The sequence below is a fragment of the Neoarius graeffei genome, chromosome 23 (assembly GCF_027579695.1).
Source record: "Neoarius graeffei isolate fNeoGra1 chromosome 23, fNeoGra1.pri, whole genome shotgun sequence".
NCBI lineage: Eukaryota > Metazoa > Chordata > Actinopteri > Siluriformes > Ariidae > Neoarius > Neoarius graeffei.
The window spans coordinates 42,007,130-42,032,585 of NC_083591.1; the positions used below are offsets into that span (position 1 = coordinate 42,007,130).

At 41.2% G+C, this 25,456-nt stretch overlaps 2 protein-coding genes across 2 annotated transcripts in view; one reads left to right on the forward strand and one right to left on the reverse strand.

Annotated features, from left to right (window-relative positions):
• acss2l (acyl-CoA synthetase short chain family member 2 like) overlaps window positions 1-25,456 on the reverse strand; it is a 146,160-nt gene that overhangs the window by 79,803 nt on the left and 40,901 nt on the right. The window lies entirely within an intron of this gene.
• Window positions 1-25,456, forward strand: part of ndufv2 (NADH:ubiquinone oxidoreductase core subunit V2) — a 62,862-nt gene that overhangs the window by 6,861 nt on the left and 30,545 nt on the right. Inside the window, exons 2-4 of the mRNA XM_060906201.1 lie at window positions 2,733-2,795; window positions 13,579-13,641; window positions 18,096-18,212. Of these exons, the coding sequence (XP_060762184.1) occupies window positions 2,733-2,795; window positions 13,579-13,641; window positions 18,096-18,212 (243 nt within the window). The remainder of the gene's footprint in view (window positions 1-2,732; window positions 2,796-13,578; window positions 13,642-18,095; window positions 18,213-25,456) is intronic.

The following is a 25,456-nucleotide window of genomic DNA, read 5'->3' on the forward strand; positions in this document are numbered from 1 at the left end:
TGATGAAAGTAGAGTGGTGGAGTACTTTTTTTTATCAATCTCGAAGTATGTGAAACAAACAAACAAAAAAAATACCTTTACACTTTCCCTCAGCAGCGGCAAAGAATGCAGCCATCTCGTCGATATCGGAGTCGATTGATGCTCTGGGTGGGTTCCCGGGTTCCCCAGTGTATCGTGGTAACGGTGTGAGGGGCAGGAAGCCAGACAGGTAGTCACAACGGCAAGCTTGTGGTGGCTCTCTGTGCTGTGATATCAGTTCTAAATCTCTACAGTGTATGCCTATACGTCTCTATTGTGTTACTACTAGTGTGTACAGTTGATCATGTTTGTGTCACTTTTCTTGTAGCTCATGATGTGGATAAACCCATTATTTGATGTACACAATTCTTAGTGGCTCAGCCAAATTTTATTAGATAGCGGCTCAAATTGGCTTACAAAATTATTGGCTGGCGGCGGCTCAAATTCTAAATGGCGGTTTTAGCGGCGCCTGGCGGCGGCTTCGGGGTCTACTTGGCGCACCTGAATGAACCATTTCTCAGCTGTTTACTCAAGATCATGAAATAATTGTTTTGTTTTCTCGAGCTCACGGAATAATTTTGTTTTCTCGAGATCACGGAATAACGGTTTTGTTTTCTCGAATTAGTTGTGCTGTTTTCTTGAGATCCTGAATTAATTATGTCGTTATCTCGGGATAACAGGGTGAATAAAAAAAAGGATTATATGAAGGGCGTCTCTCGGCTTCCGTACCTCTGTCTACTTTGCTAAGGCATCGTGTTTAGCAGATAGTTCCAACTTCGTACGACATAGCCTAAATCCTCATAAAATATAACGTCTGACGGACTGATAGAAAACAGTGGCGCCAATTTCTCGAGCTGTCATGTTAACATTAAACGTATGATGATGCTGTGTGACGTCATGCATTCTCGCAGCGCATGTGAATTCCAATGAAAAATTATTTTTTTTTTAAACCGATGGGTGTAATTCACTTTAGCTTATTTTTTTTTGTTGTCTAAATCCTTATTGACGAACTCTCATATTGATGGTGTTTTTAGAATAGATGAAAATGAATAAAAGTATTATATTATTATAAACACTGAAGCAGAGGGAGCTCAGCTCCTGCTGGCTGTACTGCCGAGGCGAGGAGGCGGAGCTGAGGTCCGGAGGGCTCCGGCCCAATTTAATCTCTGATTATAAGTAGCTTATGTTCATGATTCTCAAATTGAGAGCTTGATAGAAACAACAACTCAACATTAGGAAAGGTATTCTCTCTATCAATAATGTTATGTGGATTCTAACAATTTTACAAAAATAGGTTCTAAGGGGGGCGGCACGGTGGTGTAGTGGTTAGCGCTGTCGCTTCACAGCAAGAAGGTCCGGGTTCGAGCCCCGTGGCTGGCGAGGGCCTTTCTGTGCGGAGTTTGCATGTTCTCCCTGTGTCCGCGTGGGTTTCCTCCGGGTGCTCCGGTTTCCCCCACAGTCCAAAGACATGCAGGTTAGGTTAACTGGTGACTCTAAATTGACCGTGAGTGTGAATGGTTGTCTGTGTCTATGATACCCCTTTTCCACCAAATCAGTTCCAGGGCTGGTTCGGAGCCGGTGCTGGTTCACAACTCGTTGAACTTGCGAGCCAGCTGAGAACCAGTTTGCTTTTCCATCGTTCGCGGTGCTAAGAGAAGACATGTCAGTTACGTCGTTGTATACGTCATTACGTCGCTGTATACGTCAGTTACGTCGCTACGTTTGCATAAACCTTGGCGCAAATATCGAAGCAAAAACAACGCGGAAGCAGCAGCAACAACAACAATAATAATAATAATGGATGACTTCGCGTTTGTACAGCTGCTGCTTCTCGTCGCTTAAAAATGGCGACCTTTCGCAGTCTTGTTATTCTTGTCGGTCTTAACAACTACGCCCCCCCCCCCCCCCCCCCCCCCCCGACGTAAGCGGTTCTTTCCTCTGGCCCAGCAGAGAGTTGGTGCTAGCCTGGAACCGTTTTTTCTGGCCCCAGAGCCAGTTCTTTGTCAGTGGAAACAGAAAACCCGGTTCCAAACTAAGCACTGGCCCCGAACCAGCCCTGGAACTGCTTTGGTGGAAAAGGGGCATGTGTCTATGTGTCAGCCCTGTGATGACCTGGCGACTTGTCCAGGGTGTACCCCGCCTTTCGCCCGTAGTCAGCTGGGATAGGCTCCAGCTTGCCTGCGACCCTGTAGAACAGGATAAAGCGGCAAGAGATGATGAGATGAGGTTCTAAGGGTGCATGTGACTGCAGTAAATAGCCAAAATAATATTTTTAATCATGTGTTTTGTAGAATTAATCTGTCCTGAGAGAGCCCTTTACCTTAAAATACTGCAAAAGTTTTGAGAAACCAGTTTTCTCAACCTAGGAGTGGGTGATATGACAAAAAAAAAAATAAATCACGATTCTGGAAGGCATTTCTACGATACGTTATAGGGACAAATCTGCTGTGATTGGAAAATGAGCTAAAGTTTCTAAAGATGGACTTGCAAGGTGTATCAACAAAATAGATGTGTCTAATAAAGTGGTCAGTAAGTTAAGTATGGCGTTTAAAAACCCCAGGTACATTCGTGACAACAGGCAGTGTGTGGTCTCCACGACTGTAAGTGTGAATCGCTGCTTTCGTTTCGTTTTGCTGCTGTTGTTGTTGTGCACTAAAACGCAGTCTGTCCTCATGGTGTTGATATTAATATTGTGTGTGTCTGATGTGTCTCAGGGCAGGCAGGTGCGGAGTCTGCACGGATCTGCTGTCCGCGCCGGAGCAGGAGGAATCTTTGTGGTAGGAGCTTCTTTTCTTCTTTGATGATGCTTCGTTAATACCAGACGAGTGTACTCACTCGATCAAACCTAAAATCTGGATTTGAGTCGAACAGATGACCTGATTGCATTGTGCAATTGCCGGAAGGAAAGTATTTCATTTGACTATACATTGATCAGTTATAAAATTAGAACCACTGACAGGTAAAATGAATTTTGTGGTTAGCGCTGTCACCTCACAGCAAGTTCGAGCCCCGTGGCCGGCGAGGGCCTTTCTGTGCGGAGTTTGCATGTTCTCCCCGTGTCCGCGTGGGTTTCCTCCGGGTGCTCCGGTTTCCCCCACAGTCCAAAGACATGCAGGTTAGGTTAACTGGTGACTCTAAATTGACTGTAGGTGTGAGTGTGAGTGTGAATGGTTGTCTGTGTCTATGTGTCAGCCCTGTGATGACCTGGCGACTTGTCCAGGGTGTACCCCGCCTTTCGCCCGTAGTCAGCTGGGATAGGCTCCAGCTCGCCCGCGACCCTGCACAGGATAAGCGGCTACAGATGATGGATGGATGTTGTTATAGTGTCACCTGTCAAGGGGTGGGATATATTAGGCAGCAAGAGAAGAGTCAGTTCTTGAAGTCGATGTGTTGGAAGCAGGAAAAATGGGCAAGTGTAAGGATCTGAGTCACTTTAACAAGGGCCAAATCGTGATGGCGAGATGACTGGGCCTCTCTGAGTGTCTCCAAAATGGCACATCTTGTGGGGTGTTCCCAGTATACAATGGTTAGTACCTACCAAAAGGGGTCCAAGGAAGGAGAACCGGCGACAGGGTCGTGGGTGTCGAAGGCTCATTGATTCACATGGGGCATGAAGGCGAGCCCATATGATCCAATCCCACAGAAGAGCTCCTGTAGCACAAACTGCTGAAAAAGTTAATGCTGACACCTTTCTGTTTTAGCCAGCATGAACTTTTTCAGCAGTTTGTGCTACAGTTGCGCTTCTGTAGGATTGGACCATACGGGTATATACTTGAATAATATGCACACATTTTGACATAGATTTAAATTGAATCATATGTATTATTTGGAGCAACAGGTTTCAATGTGGCTAATTTGACAAGTATAAGACCATGTGGTTATACAAAACGCATACCAGGTGTACCAGGTGTAAACAGAGTCATAACTGGGTTTCAGTTTGTTTTCGTTGTGTCTTGGGTGTATTACCTATGTACTTTATGTAAGTATAAATCCATTTGTACCGCGAGCTGGCCTAGTGGTTAGCGTGTCCGCCTCTCAACCAGGAGGTTGCGAGTTCTACTCGCGGTCGGGTCATACCAAAGACCATCATAAAAATGGTACCTACTGCCATCTGGCAAGGCACACTGCAATACAGATGCGAGTGGGGGAGTCAAACTCTCGCGGGGGAGGGGCGGTATTACTGTTTTTCACTACCCAATATTTCATCTCGATTATAACGTAAGAAATATAGATGTCACAAAAATCTATATATTGCAGTACATACTGTAGGTACTTAGTGGTTACATTAAAAAAAAAAGTTTTACCTCCAAATAGCCCGAACTTTGTCTGACAGATTTAATCCTGTTTGCGGTGGGCGTTCCCATCGTGAAAGAGAAACCATTCGAAACCAAAAGAGTGAAAGTGATTATCATGCTGTTACCATGGGAACAGTCTTTTTTTTATGAATGCGTAAGTGGGCGCTCAGTAGGGCTGTAACGATATGCGTATCGAAATCGCGATACGCAGAGCCACGATCCGTATCGCGATACAAGAAGGCAGAATCGTGGTACACCCTTTCAAACTTCTTCTCAGCCCAAAAACAGAGGCGCTTCCAAACTTCAATTTATGAATACTTTACTTTTTATTTAAATTACATTTTAAACTTACTTAAATTACTTTTATTTTTTTATATCTATTAGTAAGTCGTTTTTTTCGCCGACCTGCGACAATCTTCTGCGAGTCACGCAACGTCCACACTCGCCACTGGCAGAGCATTCATTTCTTTTAAGCGGTCGCCATTCTGGTTGCGACGCGGGGAGCGAATCTGTAAACAAGCAGCTCATTGGCTGGCTAGGTGTGCTACAAGCCAATCACAATCATTTGACCGGAAAGGCATGCAGTGTTGCCAGATTGGGCAGGTTTAGGTGCTTTTTGGCTGGTTTTGAACATATTTTGGGGTGGAAAACGTTAGCAATATCTGGCAACACTGAAGGCATGTCTGCTTGGGCGGAAGCCTTCTGCGGCAGTTACATTTTGACACGCGAGCAACGTTTCACCATAAAAATTCCGTAATTTCCATCTGTTTTCCGCGATCACAGAAAATCATTGGCCCTATGAGAGTGAGACAGTGAGAGAGCCCCCCCCCAAAAAAAAAAATCTTAACGGATTTACACGATTTGGAAAAATGACTTTTTCAGAACCGAAAAAACAGAGCTTCCGGCTCAACAGTATTATTTTGAGAAATAAAACAATCTTTGGATATACATTTGTTCATTTTTGCATACATATTACTCATTCTCTGCAGTGGTCTGAATTATTTGTTATTAAATAGTTAATGTAAGTAAGTAAATGTTAATAAGTCAAATTTACTACTTTAAAAAACATTTAAAAAAAAATCGTGGGCGTATCGAATCGTGGGTCAAAAATCGCGATACGAATCGAATCGTGAGTTGGGTGTATCGTTACAGCCCTAGCGCTCAGCGCTCCGACTCCGGTGTGACTGAGTAGCGTGACAAGTTTTATGTTTCATCTAATTTAGGTCATTTAAAACCACTAATGGCAGATTCTACCATAACTGGATCCATTAACCACTTGCCCACAAAATAATAAATGTTTCTTGTCCTTTTTCAGTGAGGTAATATTTTCAAGATTGAAAATATGGTATTTGGTCTTCTAAAACAGCACGTCATTTAAAAATACACTGAGTATATCAATAAAAGATTTTTAAAGAATAAAGTTCTATTTCTTTGACATATCTGACAGACATAACTCCCGTTTTAAAAATCCCTTTCATTATCCCTGTTGCTATCGTCAGTGAATTTCTGTCAGATGACCTGACGATAGACTCGGCCGTTATGGATCTTTGGTAGTTATCGTGTGGAAGCAGGCTTTATCATTTTTGGGTGTCAACAGGTAGAGTCGAAATAGATTAACAGCGAAAAAACTAATTTCGTTCACGAGAGAAGCCCACAGTTATTTTTAAAAAATGCTATCGTCAGTCTATCAGTCTAACGCACCTGACGATAGCAAAATTCAAGCCCTCGCCACGCACATGTTGACTGACGCAAAGAGGAAATTCTACTGCGCGTGATTTTTGTGACAGCAGACATTTACTTCCGGGCAAGACTTGGAGTTCTGACAGCTAGATTTCATCAAATAAATCAAGGTAAGATTTTCAGTCAGCTATCCTGACGATAGAAATTTTTGACGATAGAAACATTGAGAATATATTTGTGCATTCATATTTAAATTTTTCTGGAGGAAAACTATCGTAAGTTGAGATAAATCAGAGCCGCTTGCGACCCTTTCAGCCGACAGGCCATTTCAATGTGTTATTTCCCCGCGAAAGTGACACAGTCGTGTCTATCGTCACGGTTCTGACAATTATTGTTGATATTTCAATTTTGAAAATAAATTTTCTCTTTTTTATTTCAATATTTTATTTTATTATTTGGTTCTAGTGATGAGGTATTTAATATTATTACTAAATTTGTCAGATTAATAATGTAAGAAACAGTTTTGTTGCTATTGTCATCTAGAGTGTCTGTCAGAATATGATGGTAGACGTTAGTTTGTCTGTCAGATTTTGATGATAGAAACCGATGTGTTTCTATTGTCATTTAGCATGTCTGTCATGTCAGGCTTTTATTAATTAGTTACCAGGACTACTGTCCTAAAATTTACTGTGAATGTCCAAGACCCCAAATGCTACTAGAAAAACTTAATAGAATGATCAAAATAATCAATTCAGCAATTTAAGGAGATGGGACTTAACTGGCCTCTGTTATGGTAGAATCTGCCTAATATTATTTAGCAGTGGGCATATAGGAAAGTATAAAGTTTCTGTCACTGTTTGTCGTGCTTGTATGATGATAAACTTGCGAAGATATTTGGGTCTGTCTCAGAAACTGGGTACTGTAGGGGTAGCCCACTAAATATACTCCCAGTCAATAAACTGTACGGTTTTGAATGGTGATGGTTTTAATTTGAAATAAAATGATCAAAGAAAGAAATACAGATAAAACTAAATCTTTGATGTGAATACTCTATTCAGAATTTGGTAAAAATTCTGCAAATTTGTGGAAAAATGGCGGCTTGATCTGGGACATGATAAATGGTTGACTACATCGCATTCCCTTAAAAAGGTTGTAGTCCACTGAAAAGTCTGCAGTTATCACTTATTGTATTTCAAGTTGTAACTTTATACACCTAAGGATTGGTGTGCTCACAGAATAATCATAACCGTAATAAAACATCATGCGAAATATTTGATCACCGTTGTAACTCCATTTTCCGCAGACCCAAAACCAATACGATCGTGTGTTTTGATCTAAACAGAAAGCCTCAGGGTCAAGGTCACGACCTCACCAAAAGTAGGAACTTAAAATCACTACGCCATATAAACATTGTTATAAATCTGCGATTTTGTTTTTTAAAACGAAAGCTGAAAGTTAGGTATAGAATATGTTTCTTACAGAATATGTTACGATGGTAGCTGGTCTTGTATGAATTTCTGAGCTATAAAATGAGTTGTGGTGTATTTTTTACCGTAGCGTGTCATTTGTGTGCGGGGAAGGACACACATTAACGATTTGCATGTGTAGAATGGAATTTTCCACTCCAACAGTTAGAAGTTGATCGCGCTTCCATTTGCGGTCTTTCTGTTACGCGGGTGATCTGTTCGGACGTTATCACTGAAAAGGGGAGTTTTGACAGTTTTATTTTGTTTTAGTCTTGCAGTATAAGGCAATAGAATGTTTCTTTTTCATCTTACTTTCATATTTCGTAGTGTTTGCGTATTTTTGGCCAATATTTTGCAACCATGGTCAATTTAGATCGAACTTTTGATAGAATCTACGGCCAGTCATTTTGCCCCTCCCCATCTGGTGCGGTAGTGATGTCCCGATGCTCTCGCGCCACAGCAGAGACCCGCGCGACCTTCAGCCGGTACAGTCGCTGTTCTTTTACCGCCGCCGTTATTCTCATCTTTCCGGTGTGTTCTTGATTTTTCCATTGTGTCCTATTTCGCCATATCAAACACCCAAAATGTATCATATTTAAGTGAATAATCAATTCAGTCATCATAACTTGGCATTTTTAACCCAAGTACGGAAGCCGCGAGAGGCCCTTCATATCATCTTTTTTTTTTTTATTCACCTTGTTATCCCGAGATAACGACATAATTAATTCAGGATGTCGAGAAAACAACACAACTAATTCGAGATCTCGAGAAAACAAAACAATTATTCCGTGATCTCGAAAAAACAAAATTATGCAGTCTCTCCCTGTGTCAACCCCTGATCAAAATATTGCCTTATTAGGTGATCGATTATTCCAGACATTCTAATGACCAAAGTTGCGTCTATACAGAATGAGAAATAGCCCCAAAGTCAGCATATCACAAGTCTCTTGGCGCACCTGAATGAACCGTTTCTCAGCTGTTTACTCGAGATCATGAAATAATTTTGTTTTCTCGAGATCACGGAATAATTGTTTTATTTTCTCGAGATCTCGAATTAGTTGTGTTGTTTTCTCGAGATCCTGAATTAATTATGTCGTTATCTCGGGATAACAAGGTGAATTAAAAAAAAGGATTATATGAAGGGCCTCTCTCGGCTTCCGTACCCAAGCAATCAAAAAGAGGAAATTTATTCAATATTTTCACTCATCTGTGAAGGAGGGGCTTTAATTCTTCATGATGGAGTTATTTTATATGAAAATCAATTTTACAAAAGCATTTGAATTGTTCTCAAAAAAATGTTCCACAGTGGAAGCCAGATAAAGCAAGATGCTATCTTTATTCTTATTAAACATGACAAGAAACATTGAGTGTTCGGTAAATGCAAAAAAAAAAAAGGTAAAATTAGAAAATGTATTTTTTTGACCATAATGTCCCAAACGAGAGAGCAGTTTCTGAGACGGACCCATTTATCTAAATACATGGCCTACTCATTCTAAACCCGCTGAGCTTCACCGGCGAATCTCTCAAAACTTGTCGTATTTTGCTTCCATTCTAGCCTCGTTTCGAAGTCTGACCAATGAGAACGCTACATTTTTGGCGGTAAATTTGATTTTCTTGATTTAACTTCCATATGGAAAGCACGTGCACCGGGCACGCCTTGGGAAACCTCTGATCGTCGATGAAAATGTCCACAGAAACGCATAAAATTACTTCACAAAACGACAAAATTTCACAAAAACGCGGGGTAGTATAAAATTTATAGGCCGTGTTTGGGGATTCACGGCTGTGGTTTTTGAGACTTGGCCGTGGAAAACATGGCTGCGCGGCTCGCTAGCTGAGCCTATGATTCTAGACAGTTGTATGCTTCCAGTTTCATGACCACATTGAACCTGTACTACTGTATGTGTAGCCTGTAACTTGCCTAAAGCCCCCAGAAACACGATTCATCTGATGAGTCCTTCTAAACATTGTTTATTTTTTATTGTACTGTTTTAAAACCTGGTCAGTACCTTGTTTCGGTTTGGTTCTGACAGGAAATGCTCTTTTCCAGCTTGTAAATTTGGACTAGATCGATCCACTCGGGTCACTTTATTATGAAGACCTGTACACCTGCACTTATACCATAATGTGGCGGTAGAGGAATGGATAAAATTATACAGATACGAGTCAAGAGCTTCATGTAATGATATATATTTTATTGGAAATATGAATTTTTTTCTTTTTCTTTTTTCTGTTTGTGTAGTTTGATGTTTGAGTGTTTTTGTCCGCCGGTTGTGGTGTAGCTCCGGACCCAGTTTTGGGCGTCGGTTCCTTCCAGGCCTTGGTTCGCTGTGGGTGATGCCTGTGCTCCCAGCTATGGACTGCAGCGAGCTTGTTGCTCATTTTAACATCGTGGTTGTCCAGCGCTCTGTGCTTTAGTGCTTGGCGTGATGTTCCGAGCGATGTTGCTCGGTGGCGGCTGAGCAGGCGGTTTGGGACATACCAGCGCTCTGCATGGCGGTGCTTCTGTGCTCGCTTTGTGGATCCGTGGTGTGGTGTTCCGAGCGATGTTGCTGGCGGCATAACGGCAGCTGTGCTGGCGGTGTGGGACTTGTTTTCATGCGCCTTTTGGTGGGACTGTTGCTGCTACACCATTGGAATGACATCCTGACCTCTATTTGGTGGACTTTTTTTTTTTTCCTTTCTTTCTGCCTATAATTGTAAAGCGACCTTGGGTTTTGAGAAAGGCGCTATATAAATTGAACCCATTATTATGTTCATGTCGAACATCAAGACGGGGGAAATTGTGATCTTGGACCATCAACGTCTTTTTGAAGACCAAGGTCAGGGCAGAATGGGCAAACTGGTTTGAGCTGACAGGAAGGCGAGAGTAACTCAAATAACCACTGTTTCCATCCGTGGTGAGTAGAAAAGCATCTCAGAAAGCGCGTGTCGGATCTCGGATGGCTTTTCGTGAAAAGCCCAGGAGATCAGCACTCTGATCCGATAGGGCTGGGCGATATGAGAAAAAATTATATCACGATATATTTTTTCAAAATTTTCGATAACGATATATATCACGATATAAATCAAATCACCATTTTTGTATTTTTAATTTTCTGCTCAAAATATGAACATTACAAATTAGTAGTTCCTTCCTAATTAACAAAAATAGCTTAACAAGCCTTCAGGTTTCACAGAACCAAAACAAACTGGATGCACATTCTTTTGTTCAAATGAAGAAACTGAAAAATAAAAACTATATACCATTGTTAATCATTTGTGCAAATTCTAGCAGCTTTCAAATAAACATAAAAGACGTATTGACGTGTAAACCTTATGCTGCAAGGAGAAAAAAAGTGCAATCCTGTACGTCAGTGTATTTAAGGTTTTGTGTAACACTTTGTTGTATGTCCGATTTTAAATATCCAAAATACCTCCACGCAACCGAAGATCTCTGGCCCTTCTTTTCAGCGATGTCCTCCAGGGCAGTGCTCTGACTTTCCTGTTCAGAACTCCGGTCAGTCGGCTTCTCGCTCATTTTTATAATCGCTTTGTTTCACGCTTTGTTGGAGAAATGCCGCGCTCCTGCAAACTTCACCACAGCCATGCTGTGCATTGCTGCTACACGTGTGTGTGTTTGTGTGTGCACGCAACCTAACTTGACGTGGCTCTCTTCCAACTGATTGGTTACGTGCGGTACTGTTTAGTTATGATTGGCTATTCGCGTGTCTGTCAAAACTTCGGACGAAGTAATTTTATTGAAGGCGTAGGCTTATCGTAGGCATATCGTACGTGTCTAATTTCTAATCGTAGAGATTTTATATCGTGAATAACATCGTAATCGTAAAATCGCCCAGCCTTATGATCCGAGATACTCTTCTGAAAGACCAGTCCATTTTGCACGAACAGCCGTGCGACAGTCAAATTCACAGAGATCACATCTTGTTTTCTCATTCTGATGTAGAGTTCCAGTCAAAAGTTTGGACACGCCTTCGAATTAAATGTTTTATTTTTAAGACTTAAGACGCTTCATGTCTGTTGTGTTGAAACTGACGCCATCTTCATGGCCTAATCCTGTTTCAGCACCGAAAACCTGTTGATCAGGAGCCTGGTTTTCTTTCAAACCAATTCTCGCGTGTGCTCACTGTATTCGAGAGTATGAAAGCATTACTCGCTGCTCTTAGCTCGTTTTATATAGCGATATTATCCGTTATGCTCTTCACCAGGGGGCAGCATCCTGTGATCAAAGTTGAAACGGTTGACAACCCCGATTCCAAAAAAAGTTTGGACAAAGTGCAAATTGTAAATAAAAACGGAATGCAATAATTTACAAATCTCAAAAACGGATATTGTATTCACAATAGAACATAGACAACATATCAGATGTCGAAAGTGAGACATTTTGAAATTTCATGCCAAATATTGGCTTATTTGAAATTTCATGACAGCAACACATCTCAAAAAAGTTGGGACAGGGGCAATAAGAGGCTGGAAAAGTTAAAGGTACAAAAAAGGAACAGCTGGCGGACCAAATTGCAACTCATTAGGTCAATTGGCAATAGGTCATTAACATGACTGGGTATAAAAAGAGCATCTTGGAGTGGCAGCGGCTCTCAGAAGTAAAGATGGGAAGAGGATCACCAATCCCCCTAATTCTGCGCCGACAAATAGTGGAGCAATATCAGAAAGGAGTTCGACAGTGTAAAATTGGAAAGAGTTTGAACATATCATCATCTACAGTGCATAATATCATCAAAAGATTCAGAGAATCTGGAAGAATCTCTGTGCGTAAGGGTCAAGGCCGGAAAACCATACTGGGTGCCCGTGATCTTCGGGCCCTTAGACGGCACTGCATCACATACAGGCTGCTTCTGTATTGGAAATCACAAAATGGGCTCAGGAATATTTCCAGAGAAGATTATCTGTGAACACAATTCACCGTGCCATCCGCCGTTGCCAGCTAAAACTCTATAGTTCAAAGAAGAAGCCGTATCTAAACATGATCCAGAAGCGCAGATGTCTTCTCTGGGCCAAGGCTCGTTTAAAATGGACTGTGGCAAAGTGGAAAACTGTTCTGTGGTCAGACGAATCAAAATTTGAAGTTCTTTATGGAAATCAGGGACGCCGTGTCATTCGGACTAAAGAGGAGAAGGACGACCCAAGTTGTTATCAGCGCTCAGTTCAGAAGCCTGCATCTCTGATGGTATGGGGTTGCATTAGTGCATGTGGCATGGGCAGCTTACACATCTGGAAAGGCACCATGAATGCTGAAAGGTATATCCAGGTTCTAGAGCAACATATGCTCCCATCCAGACGACGTCTCTTTCAGGGAAGACCTTGCATTTTCCAACATGACAATGCCAAACCACATACTGCATCAATTACAACATCATGGCTGCGTAGAAGAAGGGTCCGGGTACTGAACTGGCCAGCCTGCAGTCCAGATCTTTCACCCATAGAAAACATTTGGCGCATCATAAAACGGAAGATACGACAAAAAAGACCTAAGACAGTTGAGCAACTAGAATCCTACATTAGACAAGAATGGGTTAACATTCCTATCCCTAAACTTGAGCAACTTGTCTCCTCAGTCCCCAGACGTTTACAGACTGTTGTAAAGAGAAAAGGGGATGTCTCACAGTGGGAAACATGGCCTTGTCCCAACTTTTTTGAGATGTGTTGTTGTCATGAAATTTAAAATCACCTAATTTTTCTCTTTAAATGATACATTTTCTCAATTTAAACATTTGATATGTCATCTATGTTCTATTGTGAATAAAATATGGAATTTTGAAACTTCCACATCATTGCATTCCGTTTTTATTTACAATTTGTACTTTGTCCCAACTTTTTTTTAGAATTGGGGTTGTATTCAAAAGAGCACACGGTGCAAAGACCTCTTCTAAGAAGGCTCACGTCTGCTGCTGCTGCTCTGAAAGGCTTCATTTACAACAAATTAGTAGCGAAGGGGATGTCTGGCTGTACATCAGCGGCCAATACCCAGAAAAAGAAAAAATATGGCTCTGAATGAATGGATGTGTTGCAGAGCTCTTTTTTTTTTTTTTAGATGGGAGTGCTTTGAAACAACCTTCACAGACAATTATTTAAGCCCCTCCCTTTTTTTTTTTTTTTTACAGCACACAGATACGCCAGAAAATAATCCCGATACTCCGTTTGAGTTCACACCAGAGAATGTGAAGGTGAGAGAAGATTGTTCCATTTGAAAATCTGTAACATGTAACTGAGCTTTCTGTGAACCCACAGAAGTTTTCTGTGCTTGTGTTGTCAATTAATTTTGGTGAAATTTTTTGCATAATGTATTGCAAGACGCCTCAGCATGGTGTACACGCGGCCTTTTTTTCACTCGGTACACATTTCTGTTCCAAAATGTTAATTTTTTGAAAGTTTAGTTTTCAGATTTTTAGTCTGTGCATTTTGTTTCCACATATCTTAATATTACAGTGTGAAAATTTCATGAGAAGATATGGCCTGTTGATCAAGACCACCGTTTTGGTGAATTGGTGGGGGCTACGGAGACTACTGTTTGTTTTTTTTCCACAGAATATAAAAAAAGAAAGGTTTAAAGGTATAACTAGATATATTTTATTGGAAATATTATTAAATACAGTGTGTATGGCAATGAGCACAGAATCAAATATCTTTTCTAACGAAGAAACGCCTAACGAAGAATCGGGGGCTACGGAGACTACATTTCTCAATTAAATGCAATTACTTGCAATTACTTCAAGTCTGTAATGACTAAAGGCATTTTTATACCTTTACTTCTCATGGTAATTATAAAAACATTATGGAAATTCTTTAACCCTGATTAAACCCCGAGTTTAGAGAGGGCTACGGAGACTACATTGCTTTTTCCATTATCCCAGTGAACATTTTCAATGAACGCTGAAAGGTGTCTGTGCCTTACAGTCACCAGATTTTTTTTCTGTGCATTATTCCTAGCCTGGGCCCGCCCATCCTAAGCGTGACGCAACACGAGGGCCTGTTGCGAGCTTAGTCTGGCCAGGCAGGCTATCCACAGCTCTTCCAAGCTCCTGAAAAATCGGGAACCAATCAACTTTGAGCATCTCCAACGGCCCTGGGTAGAGGCGTGTTCAAGGCACTGACGTAGTAGAACTGCGACCGGAAGCCATAGATTGTTTACAGAATCTATGCCGGAAGCGCTTCATTCACTAGAAACATTACGAACATGGAGCAAGTTCTCATTGGAAACGGAGCAAAGAGCAGCCCTGGAGGTATTTATTGAAAGGAAGGACGTTTTCGCCTTGCTCCCGACCGGCTTCAGTAAGAGTTTAATCTACCAGTTAGCCCCGTCGCGTCACATACGTCAGAGGAAAGAGTGATGTGATTGGTTTTAGCTTCGTCACAGCCTTTTCTGGCTTCGACCAGTAGCAAACTGAGGCATTTCAGGGAGGCGGGTCAACCACGCGCTCTGGGAAACGGTTTGGCTTAATAGCTTGGCCAGACCAAATGCTCGGAGAGCTTTGAAGTCGCGTTAGCCAGGCTACATTATTCCTACATATGGAGCACTTGCATGTGACGTCACATCCGATCCAGATTGTAAACAGACGCCATCTTGTCGGTCAAACGCCATATTTCCGCCGTCTAACCGGCACTGACTTTCGTTGTTTTTCGCCCAAATATTACCGTGCCACAATGCCGCAAAGCCCCGCCCCCAATATCTATGACGTAGATGAGCACATCTATAATTCTAAGAGTTATGATTTATCAGTATTGCTAATTATGGTAAAAGCAAAAGAAATTAAACTGGACAAATACGTTTTTATTTCATAAAGCAGGTATACCATATATACAGTAATGGTGATAGACTACTGATACTTGATCTAACTGATAAAATAAAATATTCAACCATTATCGGCTGGTCAGTGCTATACTACTGATATATCTAGTATCAGTACTAGTACTCAATACTTAAGTGACTTACCCGTCCAATGAGGATTGTTATTTTCTTGTTTACAAGATGCCACATCTGAGGGCGGCTGACAAATCCTGAATTTCTGTAAAGATAACTGTCCAGAGATTTATAAGCACGCAGTGCTTCACCACTGAACAGCGAGGGAAAGTTAATGAGGTAATTATACACATCTGGGTATTCCACCTCTGGCAGTTCAATATCCACTGACACGGTCATGAAAACTCCGTCCGGTAAGCCATAAGGGTCACTAATCTGTAGGTCGTTTATTTTAGACATATATCTAGTTATCTGTTCATTAGAAAAATGAGCCGTGTAGTCCGTCGGTTGAAATTGATCCATTCTGTACACGAGTGCAGCAGTATTCAGCTGTGTTGTTGACCGACAAGATGGCGGCTGTCTACATTCCGATCACGTGACTGCAAGAGGTCTATATAGAGATTGAAACTACCAAAATGGACACCATTAAAAGAATCAGTGATTGAATTTTTGGGTTCCTTTTTGAAAACACTGACCAAAAACGTCATTTGGCATAACGACGGACACGTTATTAAAGAACTGCGAAATTTTTGCCAGGTGATAAATGACTCCTTTATAGGCATGTGTTAAGTTAAGCAGAGATACTACATTATCATTTCATATCGATCTTATAGCACAAAATGCACCAGAAATGTGGGATTTTGTATGATGTTATATAGTTCAATGTACAGTGGAACAGTATAACATGCCAAAACAGCCCTAAAATGGACCAAAAAGGCGCAAAAAAAATGAATCAACATGGAAACAAAATGTAAAAAGTGTTCTCTGTGGTGATCCGATGACACTAATGTAAACAAGTTTAATACAAGAAACTTGACACTATTTTTTTTCAATACACCTGCATAACATCTTATTTCTCCAATTGTGTACCCTGAGTGAAAAAATGCCGACTGTATAATCACCATGCGCAATTTTAGTCCAGTGCTCATGTAATTATGGAAAAATTGGCAAATCTGTCCCGTACAGTTGCTTATTTAGCCCTTTATGGTATCAGGTCAGCCACAATCAGATGTACCTACTTGTTTGAGATCATGTAACACTATGTAACAGCCTTCTATTTATGTTTATTAAATTGTTTCATATGTTGTAATGGTAGACTATCATTGCCAATGTATGACGTTTCAAAGCCAGATCATAATTTACCACCACTGAATCCATGTTTCAGATTTTTTTATCAGACAAACTCTTCATATTGCACATTTTCACCATGTAACACATGTTCATTTGATTTAATACCCCAGAATGCAACATTGCTGCTTAAACTTGGCAATAATTTGTCAAACACTGTTTTAGTAAATCAGCAGATTTTTAAGGAACAAATTGACAGCTGAACCACGGAATTCCGATAAAAATGAAATCTTTCACAATAGTTTTGTCAGTGGGGGGGTGCTGAACCTAATTTGTTTTCTTTGTCACTGCAAAGTTGAAAATGGCCTGAGAAATCTTATTTAATGCATTTTAATAAACACTTTAAATTAAATACAGACATTTTATGTAGTATGTGATATGATTTGATACAAAAACCTTGTTGCTGGGGGCATATGTTTGCAAAATTCACATGCCAAAGATTTTGCGTGTCATTTCCGTTGTTTTCTGTAGTGTCCATAACGGTCTCGCTGTAACGGAATGCTGTAGAATTTTTTACCATTTTTGGTGATTATGACATGCATTGGTCCTGTTGGCCTCATGTAGGGCTCTAGTTACATATTCATACGTCTTTAGTTGTTATATTAGATATATTTGCAATATGTAGTGTCCGTAACGGGTGTAGTGTCCGTAACGTTATGTGTAACATTGTTCAACAAGTATAGAAGCTATGTAATCTTTGATGGAAAGGACAACCAACTGTCAATTAATTAAGGAACGAGTATAATAAGCCGATACTATGCATAAAATGATGTTTTGTGAGCCCAATAATTGGAGCTTTAATAAAGTGTTGTGAAATTTTGTGTTTCTCTGTCTAATATCGGGGTCCCTGATAACGTGTCACATAACTAGAAGACCCAGCAAATATATGTAACTATACTCAATTGTAACATTCGACAGGGCACTTTATGGCATAACAGTTCGTTGCCCCATCAACATTTGCTTTTGAGGTGTTTTAAGTGGATCTATCCCATTATATCTTTTAATGTAGTGTCCGTAACGTCAACAACCTAGCAGAATGGGGCATGTATAAAATGAGGTATATTTTCTTTTTTTTTTTTTTTTTTAAGATATTTTTTGGGCTTTTTTCACCTTTATTGGATAGGACAGTGTAGAGACAGGAAATGAGCGGGAGAGAGACGGGGAGGGATCGGGAAATGACCTCGGGCCGGAACCGAACCCGGGTCCCCGGATCCACGGCACGGCGCCCTATCCACCTGAGCCACGACGCCCCCAAAAATGAGGTATATTTTCAAAACGGAAAGAGAATGCTACATGAAATTTTAGGTATGGGACCCCAATATGTTCAAGCCCATAATATCACAGTTTTGACCATTTTGGGTAACCTTGGGTTTTTTGTTATTTTGGAACCTATAAGGTCCATCTGATCTTGGCTGACCCGTATACAAGTGGTAAAACCTATGTTTAAAAAAAAAAGTGACCACTGTATTCATCATGATTTTCGGTGTAGTCGTGCGTTTTGTTTAACTGGTGTTACTGGGTTCTTTGTGATAGCGAGTTGAAGCCATAATAAACAACTACCCTGAGGGTCACAAGCAGGCCGCCACCATCCCCATCCTGGACCTGGCTCAGAGGCAGCATGGCTGGCTTCCCATTTCAGCAATGAACAAGGTAAACCACAGCTTGACGGTGGGAGTAATTATACAAAAAAAAAAAGACGACACCTCATCCAATTCCCATGAAAGCGTCGAGAAAGAAACTGTTATTCCAATTATAATAATTTGGATAATTTAAAAACCAACCAGTTTTTATAATTGTCTCAATTTACCCTCATAACATTTTAACAACACTAATAACGAATAATAATATCACTCCTCCTATAATTCCATCCTTTTAGAGAATTTCGAGAAAACGTACCGGGAATACACACATGCAGTGTAAATAATTTTTATTTATTTTATACTTGAGAAAGTCAACTTTATTTTTCAGTTTGTTGCCTGTTCATTAATTCTGATTTTTTTTTTAATTTGTTAAAACTGAGTGTATACTGGATTGCTGGTTGGTAAAGACGCTTTAGATAAAGTTAATCTTTTTTTTACAGTCGTGTTTGACACTTGAACAATAGATGACTTGCAACCTCGTGATCAAAATGTACTACGTCATGAGCGTCCGCCGTGATGGCGGATATCCAAAGCAACTAGGACGGCAGCCGCTGAAAGCGTGTCTCAAAACAGTGCTGAATTTTCTCAGTTACCATGATTTGAACGCCCAAGCGAAGATTCGATACCAAGAGAAGGTAGATGTGTGTGGTTTTGACCCGTATTATTTTAAAAAGTCGGATTTTTCTAAAGATAAGACGCTTCTACCGACCATCGAGTCCCTAGATATCACATTCTATCTGGTTTGGCAGACAAATCGTGGGTCGACACATTTCAAACGAAGGTTTATAAGTCCATGGAAGCCGATAACAACTTCGTCTCTGGATGGGTGAACAAATACTTTATTAATTAAACCAGTCAACGATGACGAAGCAGTTGTACTTGCAAGGGTAAGTTAGGGCTTCTTTTGCATTTAGTTGACTTCTATGTGTAAACAACAGAGCAAGTGTGGAATTTTGACAAGTCTCTAGCTTTATAGCTCACAAATCACATTTCAGTTTATTTCAGGTATCGTGACAATTTAAAGTGCTGATGACACAAACATGACTCTCTGCAATTTCTTAAATAAACTATACAACATGGCAAACATGTTAGATTTCTGTTATAATTACGTGAAAAGAAGCTGTTGTTACGCAAATATCCAACTTTTAATTGCACAGCGCAAGAAAACTGGGTCCGTGGCTCGCGGCCATGTTGTGACGTCAGCGGAAGAACACGCTGCGGTTCACTGGCTGTTCCACTCTGGTTCTACTCAATGGAAATGGCGCATGAAAACGCCGGTGAACTCTCTAGTGCTAGCTCTTCCTCTTCTGGGAGTCTATAATTGTGTTGATCTCTTCCGAATAGAATCTATGATAGCCTACCCTCTTTACCCTTTGCCTCTCGTTGCTAGGCGGCAGTTACATGAAAGCCGCAAGCTTTCACAAGCAAATACGCGACTGATATCACGCCGACTTTATGATTCTACATGATAATCATAAATGTAATCTATAGCTCTACGTACCTTTATCTTATGTCGTTTCACAACACATGTTCTGACAGGAGGACTGTCTTTGGATCCGGCATAGCTACTAGTAGACCCCCTCCGGAATACTGGCAGTGTTGCCAGATTGGGAGGAATCCCGCCCAGTTGGGTGGTTTCAAGTGCATTTTGGTGGGTTTTGAACATATTTTGGGCTGGAAAACTTCAGCAGTATCTGGCAACAGATCTGGCAACAGATACTGCTGACGTTTTCCAGCCCAAAATATGTTCAAAACCCACCAAAATGCACTTGAAACCGCTCAACTGGGCGGGAAACCTCCCAATCTGGCAACACTGTGTAGGCACTGCTGATGGTAGTAACACACGTTTGTGCTGAACTGAACACCCAAGAGATTCCTTTAAGCTGGGAAGGGTGTCAAAACAATCCAAATTGAAGTGTTCAGAGCACAGGACGGATGTTGGTGAGGGCTCCCACTTGTCACGAGTGCGCCTGACTTGCTTCACCCACTTCGCATGCAGCTCGGGATCTCTGGGAAGCTTGAATAAACTTACCCCATCCTTGTGGGTTTTGGAGCAAAAGCCAGCAACACAACGCAAAGGCATAATAACTTTTATTTATATATATATAATACTAATAATGACAAACTGAACACCTGTCGCATCAACAACAAACTGGTAAGTTAGGAGGAAGGTTCTTTCGCTGACGTCATATAGCCCCTTCTCCTCTTTCGTCTCCTGGGTGCTGCAGCCCTGTCAAATTTGCCCAAATAGCCGCGTTTTTATCATAACTTGTAAAATAGGCGCCTTCGTGAATTAATATATGGATCGGGAATTACTTTTTGTGTTATAAAACATCGCCAAAGATGTCAAAAACGTGTCATCAGCACTTTAATAATTATAAAATAACAACGACCGAGTGAACCACGACAACAGAACGCTCATTTTATAGCAAGATTCCAGCAACACGGAATAAAATTCTTCTGTGATATTATCGAGAAAGCTTTCAAAACGTGCTACGTCATGAGCGTCCGCCATGACGGTGGATATATAAAGCAACCGGGACGGCAGCTGCTGAAAGCGTCTCTAAACAATGCTGAATTTTCTCAGTATTACCACGATTTGAACGGCCGAGCGAAGATTCGATACAAAGAGAAGATGGATGTGTGTGGTTCTGACCCATATTATTTATTTTTTTAAAAATCAGACTTTTCTGAAGATAAGACGCTTCTACTGACCATCGAGTCCCCAGATATTGCGTTCTATCTGGTTTGGCTGCCGAAGAATCAAGTCCGACCTTGGACGAAACGCAGCCCATTTTCTGATTGGGCGCCCAGTCTGGATTGCTTCTATCGTATAATTTTGCTTGCGCTCCTCGAAGCGAGACGGTAATACAGGTGTTAAAATTATAACTACGACAACAGAACGCTCATTTTATAGCAAGATTCTCGCAACACGAAATAAAATTCTTCCATGATATTATCGAGAAAGCTTTTGAATCTCACCTGAGAGAAAACGATCACTGCAAACACGAGCTGTTTTGGTTTTAACGTCTGTTCAACCACAGTCACGAGTACTATTGTGACCACAACCGTATACAGCACAAAGATATGGCGTCGCTAAAAGAACGCTCAGAGCAGCGGAAAAACAAAGAGAGTTGCGCACACGTGACTGTTTTGTACGTAATGTCGCTTGACCCCGCGTTTGTACAATATATCCACCAACATGGCCGACATCCGGGTTTCTATTTTGCTTTGACGTCACTTGCAAGTCAAGGGTTCCAGTCCCTGTTCGTGAAGCTCCGCCTACAGGATCTGCAGTGTTGAGTGGCAGAAAGGACATCCAAACACAAAAGAATTTCAGACTGGAAGAAAGTTTTCCAAACGGGATTTCTCAGCCATTGAGGCTGCTTTCATGCGCTAGCCAGAAGGCCCTACTTCCCACTTGTCGAAGTCGGAATTGCGAGCATGTCATGTTCAAGCGCTTTATTGTCGGAGTGAAATGAAAAATGGCGGCTGGAGGATTCCTTCTTGGGGAAATCTGATTTCAGCTGCTGTGGATGGAACGATAAATAGCGTCGTTGTATATAAAGTGACGTGTACACAGATTACAGAACAGATTATCAGGCTTTCGTCTAAACGGGGGAACAGGGGCGCTGCGCCCTCTTACTCTCAGCGTGCGCCCCCTTACCGACTCTGTGAAAACATCCCAGCAACACTATGTGACAATGTGTCTGATCATCAAATACGTTATAATTGCTCCAAAAATATTCCAATCATAGTAGATACACCGCCAGACGGTGCAAAAACAATCCGAATTGGCGTTTTCCAGACTGAGGCACCATGTTGTTTAGTTGTTTACTTGTCGCGGCTGCTCTCGCGAGATTTGACATGGGTTACTACAAGGTCAGCTGACTTGTAGAGCGAGATTTCTCGAGACTGAATGACCTTTCACCCACCGGCGCGGGAGCTTTTGACAGAAGTAGTTCGCGAGTTGTTTTTGTTGACACTTGGGCATTTAAAGATGTCATCCCGCAGCACGAAGCGGAAGAAAGCCAAAGACTGTCCGGGGCAGAAGAAGTTTACTTCTTTCTTTTTCAATGTTGACAAACAATTTGTTACAATTTCCCTCTCAGATAGCCTCAGAATGTCCCATTGGAGCATTTTTCAAAGGCTTTGCACGGCGGGGGGGACAACCGGCACCATCTCCCCCCCTGCTTCGCTCCCTTGCCATGGTGAGCGCCCTCATACTAAATTTTTCTAGAAAAAACCCTGGATTATGTACATAAGCAACAGGTAATGATTAATTTTTAGCAATACAATTATTCCATACCATCCACTACTGAAACTGTCCTCTTCTTCGCCATGTGGAAAGGTTGAAGGCCATCCCAAATCGGTTATCAAAATTATTTCCGAAGTTCCCACTCGAAATTACGAGTTCATGTGAAATTGGCCCAGTTTCAGCGACAGGAGAGGAAAGGATTTCTAAAAAATTTGCTCAGTGTAGTTTTCAGCTACTGTGTTGCCCTTTCTATAATCTCTGTGCGGTTAGAACTTATTGTGGAATTAATACACTACCGTTCAAAAGTTTGGGGTCACTTTGAAGTGTCCTTATTTTTGAAAGAAAAGCACTGTTCTTTTCAAAGAAGATCACTTTAAACTAATCAGAAATCCACTCTATACATTGCTAATGTGGTAAATGACTATTCTAGCTGCAAATGTGTGGTTTTTGGTGCAATATCTCCATAGGTGTATAGAGGCCCATTTCCAGCAACTCTCACTCCAGTGTTCTAATGGTACAATGTGTTTGCTCATTGCCTCAGAAGGCTAATGGATGATTAGAAAACCCTTGTACAATCATGTTAGCACAGCTGAAAACAGTTGAGCTCTTTAGAGAAGCTATAAAACTGACCTTCCTTTGAGCAGATTGAGTTTCTGGAGCATCACATTTGTGGGGTCGATTAAATGCTCAAAATGGCCAGAAAAATGTCTTGACTATATTTTCTATTCATTTTACAACTTATGGTGGGAAATAAAAGTGTGACTTTTCATGGAAAACACAAAATTGTCTGGGTGACCCCAAACTTTTGAACGGTTGTGTATATGTGAAATAATACCTTCATTGGCGCCTTCGCACTTCATTTATCCAATCAGCCAGTCATGAAAAGCACCCCGGTGCAGGAAGCTCTTTCAAGAGCTTCAATTAACGTTCAACATGAGAATGAAGGGAAAAATGTGGTCCGAAAGACTGCCATGATTGTTGGGTTGAGGATTTCAGAAGCTGATGATATCCTGGGATTTTCACACAGAACAGACTCTTGAGTTGATCTAAAATGGTGAAAAAAAAAAAAAACAGCCAGAAAGCAGCAGTTCTGAAGGTGTTTGACAGGAAGGCTGTGGTAACTCGAGTAACCACTCTTTACAACCGTGGTGAGCAGAAAAGCATCTCAGAACACACATGTTGATCCATGCGGTGGATGGGCTACAACAGCAGAAGTTCACAGATGACGGGGAAAAAAAACCCCAATTCAAAACAAAAAAAACAGGTGACGTTTTTCCAGTGTTCACTGATCATCTGGTTTAATGCTTTGTGCTGCTGCCACGTTATTGGCTGATTAGACAATTGCATGAATGACCAGGTGTAAACTTGTTCCTAATCCTTGACTTGCAAGTGACGTCAAAGCAAAATAGAAACCCGGATGTCGGCCACGTTGGTGGATATACAAACGCGGGGTCAAGCGACATTCCGTACAAAACAGTCAGGCGTGCGCAACTCTTTTTCCCACTGCTTTGAGCGTTCTTTGTGCTGTATACGGTTGTGGTCACAACAGTACTCGTGACCGTGGCGCATTCCGATTTTTTAGAATTGCGTCCGTGATTCGGAAATAGGGCGAGGAAACTCTGAGGTTTGGTACGGAGACGAGATGAGCAGGGCTGATCGAACAGATGCTAGAACCAAAACAGCTCGTGTTTGCGGTGATCGTTTCATCTCAGGTGAGATTCAAAAGCTTTCTCGATAATATCATGGAAGAATTTTATTCCGTGTTGCTGGAATCTTGCTATAAAATGAGCGTTCTGTTGTCGTGGTTCACTCGGTCGTTGTTATTTTATAATTATTAAATTGTCACGATACCTGAAATAAACTGAAATGTGATTTGTGAGCTATAAAGCTAGAGACTTGTCAAAATTCCACACTTGCTCTGTTGTTTACACATAGAAGTCAACTAAATGCAAAAGAAGCCCTAACTTACCCTTGCAAGTACAACTGCTTCATCATCGTTGACTGGTTTAATTAATAAAGTATTTGTTCACCCATCCAGAGACGAAGTTGTTATCGGCTTCCATGGACTTATAAACCTTCGTTTGAAATTTGTCGACCCACGAAGTCTGCCAAACCAGATAGAATGTGATATCTAGGGACTCAGTGGTCGGTAGAAGCGTCTTATCTTTAGAAAAATCCGAATTTTTTAAATAATACGGGTCAAAACCACACACATCTACCTTCTCTTGGTATCGAATCTTCGCTCGGGCGTTCAAATCGTGGTAACTGAGAAAATTCAGCACTGTTTAGAGACACGCTTTCAGCGGCTGCCGTCCTAGTTGCTTTGGATATCCGCCATCACGGCGGACACTCATGACATAGTACATTTGAGCTATAAAGTGGTCAGTGAGTGTACGACCCCGATTCCAAAAAAGTTGGAACAAATTGTAAATAAAAACGGAATGCAATAACTTACAAATCTCAAAAGCTGATATTGTATTCACAATAGAACATAGACAACATATCAAATGTCGAAAGTGAGACATTTTGAAATTTCATGCCAAATATTGGCTCATTTGAAATTTCATGACAGCAACACATCTCAAAAAAGTTGGGACAGGGGCAATAAGAGGCTGGAAAAGTTAAAGGTACAAAAAAGGAACAGCTGGAGGACCAAATTGCAACTCATTAGGTCAATTGGCAATAGGTCATTAACATGACTGGGTATAAAAAGAGCATCTTGGAGTGGCAGCGGCTCTCAGAAGTAAAGATGGGAAGAGGATCACCAATCCCCCTAATTCTGCGCCGACAAATAGTGGAGCAATATCAGAAAGGAGTTCGACAGTGTAAAATTGCAAAGAGTTTGAACATATCATCATCTACAGTAGGGTTGGGCGGTATTACGGTAAGAAGGTATCCCGAGGTATCCAAAAGTACCAACGGTATCGGTCTCATTACCGTCATTTTAAAAAAATATATAATATCTAAATAAATATGGAGTACATGAGGTCATAATA